Source organism: Micromesistius poutassou (genome assembly GCF_964030765.1).
Source record: "Micromesistius poutassou genome assembly, chromosome: 15".
NCBI classification, from domain to species: Eukaryota; Metazoa; Chordata; class Actinopteri; order Gadiformes; family Gadidae; genus Micromesistius; species Micromesistius poutassou.
The window spans coordinates 18169353-18178490 of record NC_140285.1 but is presented as its reverse complement, the minus strand read 5'-3'; the positions used below and the strand labels follow the sequence as shown (position 1 = coordinate 18178490).

Genomic DNA, 9138 nt, shown 5'->3' with positions numbered 1-9138 from the left:
AGTGGAATAGTTAAGAGTCAAATTGTGATTAAATAACGTTTCACTATTGATGCAGAATTAGGTCGATATTTTGGTAAAATCTAGTGTTTTGTCTGGGTTCCGAGGTCCGTGTATTCACAGACCTGTCAGGGGCAGTCCTAGGACTTGACCTTTAGGGGGGCTTGACCTTTAGGGGGGCTTGACCTTTAGGGGGGCTTAGCAGGGAACGGAATGGGGGACTTGCACGTTATATGCAGTGCCTGCATCCACCTCACAGCCACAGACTGGCTGTGTCTCACAGAGACTACACAGCCTTGATTTATGAATTATTTGCAACTTTTAATCAAACGTTTCACACCAAGTCATAAATGGGCACACTATCTAGGATAGCTTTTGATTTATTGTTGATTTTCTCAATTGGAGAGCTGGGCTACAGTTAGTCTTTTGCTTTGATGTGTGCCTCATCCGCTCTCATTCTTTTAATCTTTCTTTCCCTTTGCAACCACTGGTATCTATGGTGACTTTATGACACGTTATCTGGTCTGATGCAACACACCTCATAGCTATCACGCCGCACTGCCACGTTGGATTCTGTTTTTGAGTGTGTAGGACTTACTTAACAGGTTTTCAGGTTCATAGTGTGTGTTAAGGTTACAATTGGGAATTGAGAATCGTCTTCTACTTTAATCATTATAAACCAGTATTTTTAGAATGAGAAGACAGAATAAGATCACTGCAGCACAATTAAGTGTAAAAATAGACCTTGACGTTTTATTTATGTATCTTCACATTGAAAGGTGAACATTTCTTCCTGTGTGTAAGGCAGTTTAGTTTTCAAGGCACAGTTTATTCTTTCAGCTAAACCATGACAATATATTTATCTCAAACAGAAAAAATAATATATAAAAAATGATACAACATATTTAAGTATTTGAATTGGGGAAATAACATTTCTTCCTCAATAAATGGCTGCCTATGTCTTTTAAAAAGTGGCACCACACTGACAACATCCTATCAACCAAGACATCTTGGTGTAATTTATAACTTATTGAATGATACTCTACTCTAGTCATGAAATAAACCCCTGATCGTCACATTATACAACAGCTTTAAACCTTGAATTTCCAAGTGATTTTGTTTAAGAAAATATAATTTGTACTTAACCTGTACAAAAATGTTAAAATAAACAACATTATTTATGAATAACAAAGGCATATTACCAACTAGCTGAAACATGGCAACATGGAGTTTAAATATCTATAAAAGCCAGATACAGTGTAATGCTAAAAAAGAAATGTTGTAACATTAATACAGCATTGGCACTATCCAATCACCATCAAACAGTAGGCCTGGGGCATTCTCTAGGACATCTCCTACAACCCATGGTTGCCAAATCAAGCTCCGACATCGACAGACTTATGTCGTGTAGATGTCATAAGCAATGTTTTGGACTTTTTAAATGCAGTTGATCTAATAAGGCCCTCGTGGGAGTTATCCTGAATGTAAGAACAGACTAACATATATACAACCACTGCTACGTAGTGTTCTCACATGTTCCGTCCTACATCGGGGACTTGTTTAAAGAATGGCCAAACAACAGAAGAACATGAATGCAGGCATGGTAAGGTGAGAGGCTGTTTGAGGCCGGCCTGTGGTAAGGTGAGAGGCTGTTTGAGGCCGGCCTGGCTACATGGCCTCCTGCTTGGTGATGGTGGGCTGAGGGATGGAGGTAGGCTGCTTAGGCACGGTGGCGATGACCCCCTGGGCCATCTTGTAATGCTCTGAGCTGGAGGGTGGGGATGGGATGGGGGTTTCAGGAGTGGCTGCACAACAGGGAACACAAGTGTGTTAAAGTGAGCAGTCAGCACATAACCCAGGAGAGCATATCTATCTCTCCCTACATGAACCCTTTCTTTAAAGCTACCACTTTTCAGACTATGAATAATAAGCACTTTCTGGGAAATTTCTGAGGGCATTAGAATTGTTAAGCGAAAAATAACAGAAGCTTTCTTTGACAAAATAAGCCTGATTAGTCTCCATGAAGAACTTAGAAAAGATTATTCTGCCAAGCCAGTTTGTCCTTCCAGCAGCCAGATTGATCTGCACAGGAAGTGGGTTGCCAATAAGGAAAGTTAGCCATTTCTGGTTATTAAAATATGAATAAATGCAATACTGTTTGGCTCACAGCGTCACTAGTCCTATACCTATAACCCTGCGTGTCTAATTCACCCATTCACCTTTTAATACTCCTCAGATTCAATGCTGTTACTTTAACTTGCTCTGTGATTGTTCACACTTACAGATTTGACCGTTGTGTAGGGGTGAGGGGCCGTTGGAGACGATCACATTGCTGCTGAGGTGCTCCTGGACCAGGTGGGGGTGCAGAGAGTGAGGTGCATGAGGGGCCTCGTTAGCAGAACCTGGCAAACAGAGACACTCAGTCGTACATAGAACTATACTACCGTAACCGATCCCAGGACAGAGATGTACCCTCTGATCAGTTATTGCCAGTTAAGCTTTCACTAAAGGAATCTGTCATGATGAGTCGGCTCTTCAGAGGGAGTATCTCGGTGACTTACTCATCTAGTTCAAGAGGTAGGCTGTGGGCATCAACCTTTTAGACAGACCTGACCCGTCCTGGCCCCGGGTATGTGACCCCTAGACCCGCACGTCTCTCACCTCCCAGCAGCATCTCCTGCAGCAGGTTGTCGATCTTGGCCATGCCAAAGAGCTTGACGAACTGGATCTGCTCGATCATCTGCCAGGTGATGCTCTGCAGCGTGGGCAGCAGCAGCAGCAGCTCCCCGAAGCGGCCCCGCGAGTCGTACTGCCGGTCGTTGATGTAGTCCTCCAGGCTCACCTGCACCTGGTAGCGCATGCGCTTGATCTTCACCGGGTCGCTCAGACCTTTGGCGTCTAGCACAGGGAGGGGAAGAACGGGGATCTCATTCATGTTTCAATTTAGGACATCTCAATGGTGCCAAAGGTTTTGACAGTGCAGTCGGTGAATAATAAATAGGTATAATAAAGAAGCACCATTGTGATTTGTATAGTTGATTCTTCTAAGTGTGGTAGGGGGAACACGGTTTATCTGGGTGATCCGGACCCCTGCAGTGCTGCTCATACCTGGGTCAAAGAAGACGATGGCTTTCAAACAAGCGTACTCGTTGTCGTCGATCTGGAGCTCCTGGAAGGGCAGCACCAGCTCGTCCAGGATCCTCACGGCCACCCGGCTCACCTCCAGCTCGGGGCAGTTCCTGGGGATGATGTGGTCGTTCCCTGCAGAGAGGTCGTCCCGTTTTCAACCCGCTGAAGCCATGTTTCGGGCTGACAGCCAACGAGTGACTTCAATCCGATAGTGGATGATGTGTTTACGTGTGTCTACGTGTTTAAATGGTAAGTGATTCTTATTACCCAATAACAGGAGATCTTTGAAGAGCATGGACCTCTTGGCCGCCCCCAGCAGAAGGTGCTCTCCAGCGTGGGCCCGGAGCAGAGCCACCTGGGGGGAGCAGCACAGTGGAACTATACCAGGTTCTTCTTTTTATCAGCTGGCTTCTACCTTAAATCCCAAATCAATTTCTTTACAATAAAAGTCTAGTCTTGGGCACGTCTAAGGAAATTGTCTGATGCGGCTTGGTTAATCTGTCAAACTAACAATGAAAAAGAAAAGAACATAAGGCATAAATAACAAGACCAGCCTCATGTCTGACGAGACATCAGCCAATCAGTTACCAAGCCTTGTCCATTCGCTGTGTTAATGATTCCAGAGCGAGGATGTGACTTTACAACCAGCTCATCATATTCTAACCTGGAATGAATACATTAACTCTCAGGATGGGAGAGGACTGCTCCGTATATGTAATGATAGAGAACACGGCCACAACCGCCACACCGTTCCTCCACCACGGCTCACTGGGCCCTGCCGTTGTTGTGGTAGAAGGCTGATATAGAAACTGATGCATACGTGTACATTCATTTACTTATTGCACCACTCTCAGGGTGACTATAGCCTCACCTGGTCGTCCAGGGGAAGGTCGCAGAAGGCAGGGATGTACTTGGCCCACTCCACCAGCACCAGCAGCTGCTGCTTCATCGACTCACACACATCCGTGATGGCGGCCATCTTCTTGGTCCTGATGTCCCCGTTTAGTATCGGCCCCGGGGAGGTGATCTGAACAGTGGTTGAGGACAACGTGAGAACCAGAGGTACCTCCAGCTCCTGGTATGCTGGGGGGAGAAGGGGGTCTGGTCCTGGCCTGGTCTGAGCCTCACCTGTCTGGACAGAACATCGGCCTGGATCAGGGCGTTGATGGAGGGTAGGCTGCTGTCCTCGTAGCTGGACCTCCGGGTGCTGATTCTGTCTCTTTCATTCTGTACAGCTGAGAACACACACGCACACACGCACACACACACACACACACACACACACACACACACGCACACACGCACGCACGCACGCACGCACACGCACACACACACACACACACACACACACACACACACACACACACACACACACACACACACACAAGCACACACACACACACACACACACACACACAAGCACACATTTAATTTATTATTTAAAACAATGAAGCATGTAGCATTTAGCACGCCGCATGCTAAGTCACGTGAAGAAAAAAACAAGGCTTCCAAGGCTGTCCTGTTTATCAGTATAGGGCTATTATGGCTTAGAAATGTTTGCTCAGCATAAACCGCTCATAGACTCCAGCGCTTCACCGAGTGAACATTAACAAGATCTCTGCTCTGGTGGCTATTGCAACACACTCTCACAACTTGGTTCAATTCAACATCGATGTCCTCAGTCTACCTTCTTTCTTCATGCCGGCTCTGAAGCACTTCTTCAGCCGACAGTATCTGCACTGATTGCGCTTGTCTTTGTCCACGATGCATTGTCTGTTGAACCTGGACCCCAGAAAGACGAGGATTAAAGACGTGCAAAGAAATGTACGCACATGCATGTGCACGTGTGTCTGTTCATGCCCGCGTCTGTGTGTGTGCATGCATGTGTGGGTGTGTGTATTCATGTTTGTTTATGTGTGTGCATGCATAGATATGTATGTGTGTGTGTGTGTGTGTGTGTGTGTGTGCTCGGGTTTGTGTGTCTGGATGGGTTGGGGGAAAGGGACGTTGGTGTCGGGATAGTTTGGGCACCAGTGAGTCAACTACTGTGTCTTCAATATTTAATTATTAAGATATTTGAAAATGGTGGTGGTGGTGGTGATAGTGATGGTGGTGGTGGTGGTGGAGGTGGTGATAGTGATGGTGGTGGTGGTGGTGGAGGTGGTGATAGTGATGGTGGTGGTGGTGATAGTGATAGTGGTGGTGGTGATAGTGATAGTGGTGGTGATGGTGCTGCTGTTGATCGTGGTGGTGGTGATAGTGATGGTGGTGGTGGTGATAGTGATGGTGGTGGTGGTGATAGTGATAGTGGTGGTGGTGGTGATAGTGATAGTGATGGTGGTGGTGGTGATAGTGATGGTGGTGGTGGTGGTGATAGTGATAGTGGTGGTGGTGGTGATAGTGATAGTGATGGTGGTGGTGGTGATAGTGATGGTGGTGGTGGTGGTGATAGTGATGGTGGTGGTGGTGATAGTGATGGTGGTGGTGGTGGTGGTGGTGGTGATAGTGATGGTGGTGATAGTGATAGTGATAGTGATAGTGGTGGTGGTGGTGATAGTGATGGTGGTGATAGTGATAGTGATAGTGATAGTGGTGGTGGTGGTGATAGTGATGGTGGTGTTGGTGGTGGTGGTGGTGATAGTGATGGTGGTGATAGTGATGGTGGTGATAGTGATAGTGATAGTGGTGGTGGTGGTGATAGTGATGGTGGTGGTGGGGGTGGTGATAGTGATGGTGGTGATAGTGATAGTGATGGTGGTGGTGGTGGTGATAGTGATGGTGGTGGTGGTGGTGGTGGTGGTGATAGTGATGGTGGTGATAGTGATAGTGATAGTGATAGTGGTGGTGGTGGTGATAGTGATGGTGGTGATAGTGATAGTGATAGTGATAGTGGTGGTGGTGGTGATAGTGATGGTGGTGTTGGTGGTGGTGGTGGTGATAGTGATGGTGGTGATAGTGATGGTGGTGATAGTGATAGTGATAGTGGTGGTGGTGGTGATAGTGATGGTGGTGGTGGGGGTGGTGATAGTGATGGTGGTGATAGTGATAGTGATGGTGGTGATAGTGATAGTGATAGTGGTGGTGGTGGTGATAGTGATGGTGGTGTTGGTGGTGGTGGTGGAGGTGGTGGAGGTGGTGGAGGTGGTGATAGTGATAGTGATAGTGGTGGTGATAGTGATGGTGGTGGTGGTGGTGGTGGTGGTGATAGTGATAGTGGTGGTGATGGTGGTGATAGTGATAGTGGTGGTGGTGATAGTGATGGTGGTGTTGGTTGTGGTGGTGGTGGTGGTGGAGGTGGTGATAGTGATAGTGGTGGTGGTGATAGTGATAGTGGTGGTGGTGGTGGTGGTGATAGTGATGGTGGTGTTGGTGGTGGTGGTGGTGATAGTGATGGTGGTGTTGGTTATGGTGGTGGTGGTGGTGGAGGTGGTGATAGTGATGGTGGTGGTGGTGATAGTGATGGTGGTGGTGGTGGTGATAGTGATGGTGGTGGTGGGGGTGGTGATAGTGATGGTGGTGGTGGTGATAGTGATGGTGGTGGTGGTGGTGATAGTGATAGTGGTGGTGGTGGTGATAGTGATGGTGGTGGTGGTGATAGTGATGGTGGTGGTGGTGATAGTGATGGTGGTGGTGGTGATAGTGATGGTGGTGGTGGTGATAGTGATGGTGGTGGTGGTGGTGATAGTGATGGTGGTGGTGGTGATAGTGATGGTGGTGGTGGTGATAGTGATGGTGGTGGTGGTGATAGTGATGGTGGTGATAGTGATAGTGATAGTGGTGGTGATAGTGATGGTGGTGGTGGTGATAGTGGTGGTGGTGGTGGTGATAGTGATGGTGGTGGTGATAGTGATGGTGGTGGTAGTGGTGGTGGTGGTGATAGTGGTGGTGGTGGTGATAGTGATAGTGATGGTGGTGGTGGTGGTGGTGGTGGTGGTGATAGTGATGGTGGTGGTGGTGATAGTGGTGGTGGTGGTGATAGTGATAGTGATGGTGGTGGTGGTGGTGATAGTGATGGAGGTGGTGTTGGTGGTGGTGGTGGAGGTGGTGGAGGTGGTGATAGTGATGGTGGTGGTGGTGGTGGTGGTGGAGGTGGTGATGGTGGTGTTGGTGGTGATAGTGATAGTGATGGTGGTGGTGGTGGTGATAGTGATGGTGGTGTTGGTGGTGATAGTGATGGTGGTGGTGGTGGTGTTGGTGGTGATAGTGATAGTGATGGTGGTGGTGATAGTGATGGTGGTGGTGGTGGTGATGGTGGTGGTGGTGATAGTGATGGTGGTGGTGGTGGAGGTGGTGATAGTGATGGTGGTGGTGGTGGAGGTGGTGAAGACCTCTCACTCTCACCTGCAGGAGTACATGTGGTTCTTCCGAACACTCCTCCTGAAGAAGCCCTTGCAGCCGTCACAGCTGGAGGCCCCGTAGTGCTTCCCTGTGGCCCGGTCCCCACAGATGGCACACAGGCTGCCCGCCACGAGATGGCTGCCCGCACTCATGGTGCCACTCTCAGCAGGGGAGGAGTCTGACACACAGACAGCAGGACGGGAGAGAGACATGGAGATAGAGAGAGAGAGAGCGAGAGCGGGAGAGAGAGAGAGAGAGAGAGAGAGAGAGAGAGTGAGAGAGAGAGAGAGAGAGAGAGAGAGAGAGCGAGAGCGAGAGAGAGAGAGAGAGACACAGCGACAGATTACTTCATGTAATAGTATACTAAAGTTAGAACATAAATAATCCAACTCATAATTTATAATGTGATTGTAGCCGCATTATTCAAAGGACACTTCAGATGAGTTGAAGAGGTTCTACTGGTCTTGGTGAGACAGCAGGCAGAAGGACTGAAGCCTGATCACAATCTATACAGTGTTTGAGTGGCTCAGTCAACACTGAGGGCTCGATCATATCTGAGAGGCCAATCACTCCAGACCGTCTTCCCACCCTCATGGTCACAACATTTGATCACTCAGTATTAAGTATAAATCATGCCTCTACAAGGTTTTTGAACTTTTGAATGCAAGTGAAAGTTATTCAGGATTACACTACAACCAACCCAACATACTACAGGAAAATATCTAATATCAAAAAATAAAGGAGATATATAGCCATGGTGGGGCTCTCACTCGACGGGGCCCCCCCCTCCTTTTCATTCTAGCTGGGAGTTGTTTCAATCTTCAGGATCATTGGCAGAAGTCATGGGACACTGAGTCCGAGCGTCATCTTGACTCTCTTACCGATTCATTACTGACATCACTTACACCAGCTAGGGACTGACAGGGCTCTGAGAACCAGCCGTTTGTAACAAGAGAGCCATGCTTCACCAGAGAACCAATGTATATCCACTATCAGACATGGATCTGGTCCAAACATGACCGCTCACGTCAAGTCCACAAGTCTCAACAATGAACCGCAGTCCACCTACAATCCAGACTTCTTCTGAAGGGCTACTCCAGTATGGATTTGTAAATCAACATCTGCTAATGCCAAGAGGTGAGACATTATCATCAAGCCTGACAGCAGGAGTCAGTGGACAAATGACCCTGTTTCATCACCCCCATGTGGAGGGACTCGACCTGGAGACCCCGCCTGGGACCAAAGTTTTTCTCTCGACTCAAAAGTCTCAAAGTTCAACGGGATGAGCAGTAGCCACACACATGTGACTCACCTGTGCCCATGGCAAGCACCTGCATGTTCTCAAACTCCAGCGTGGTGTAGGCTGGGTCCAGGGCCTCGCTGTAGTCTGCCATGTCCATAACTGCTGCTGCTACGCTCTGGCCCAACGAGATGCTGCTGCTGACTGTACGACCTCCACTACTGCTACCCTGAGCGATGTGGGCCAAGACAAGACTTGACCAAGAAGCCCATGTGCCTCATCCGCTAAAGACAACCCCCCCTCCCAACACCACCCCCCCCCCCCCCCCCCCCCATAAACACCCCCTCCTCCCTCCTTTGGCCTAGGCCACGCCCCCTTTAAAGGTGGATATTTGATGGGGGGTGGGGGTTTACTCCTCCCCCTCCTCCTCCCCC

General features: G+C 48.5%; 1 protein-coding gene across 2 annotated transcripts; it reads right to left on the bottom strand.

The window, feature by feature from the left end:
* Positions 1 to 723: 723 nt before the first annotated feature.
* On the bottom strand, positions 724 to 8957 carry hnf4a (hepatocyte nuclear factor 4, alpha). Of its 2 annotated transcripts, none has more exons than XM_084480174.1 (10): positions 8777 to 8957; positions 7468 to 7642; positions 4814 to 4908; positions 4255 to 4361; positions 3998 to 4153; positions 3394 to 3481; positions 3106 to 3258; positions 2659 to 2895; positions 2280 to 2399; positions 724 to 1802 (listed from the first exon to the last, which is right to left on the bottom strand). In XM_084480174.1, the coding sequence occupies exons 1-10, from the start codon at positions 8862 to 8864 to the stop codon at positions 1666 to 1668; spliced, it is 1356 nt and encodes a 451-aa protein (XP_084336300.1). In that variant the 5' UTR covers positions 8865 to 8957; the 3' UTR covers positions 724 to 1665. The 2 variants fall into 2 exon arrangements, with proteins under 2 accessions (XP_084336300.1, XP_084336301.1); XM_084480175.1 differs by lacking the exon at positions 8777 to 8957 and adding an exon at positions 8370 to 8651.
* Between the last annotated feature and the right edge of the window lie 181 nt (positions 8958 to 9138).

Excerpts from the sequence above, each read along its gene's own strand:
- hnf4a (XM_084480175.1), bottom strand. The coding sequence starts at position 8,481 with ATGTTTGGACCAGATCCATGTCTGATAGTGGATATACATTGGTTCTCT. Across the intron at positions 4,909-7,467 it reads AACCACATGTACTCCTGCAG|GTTCAACAGACAATGCATCG; the intron begins GTGAGAGTGAGA and ends TCTGGGGTCCAG. Across the intron at positions 3,482-3,997 it reads ACCTTCCCCTGGACGACCAG|GTGGCTCTGCTCCGGGCCCA; the intron begins GTGAGGCTATAG and ends TGCTCCCCCCAG.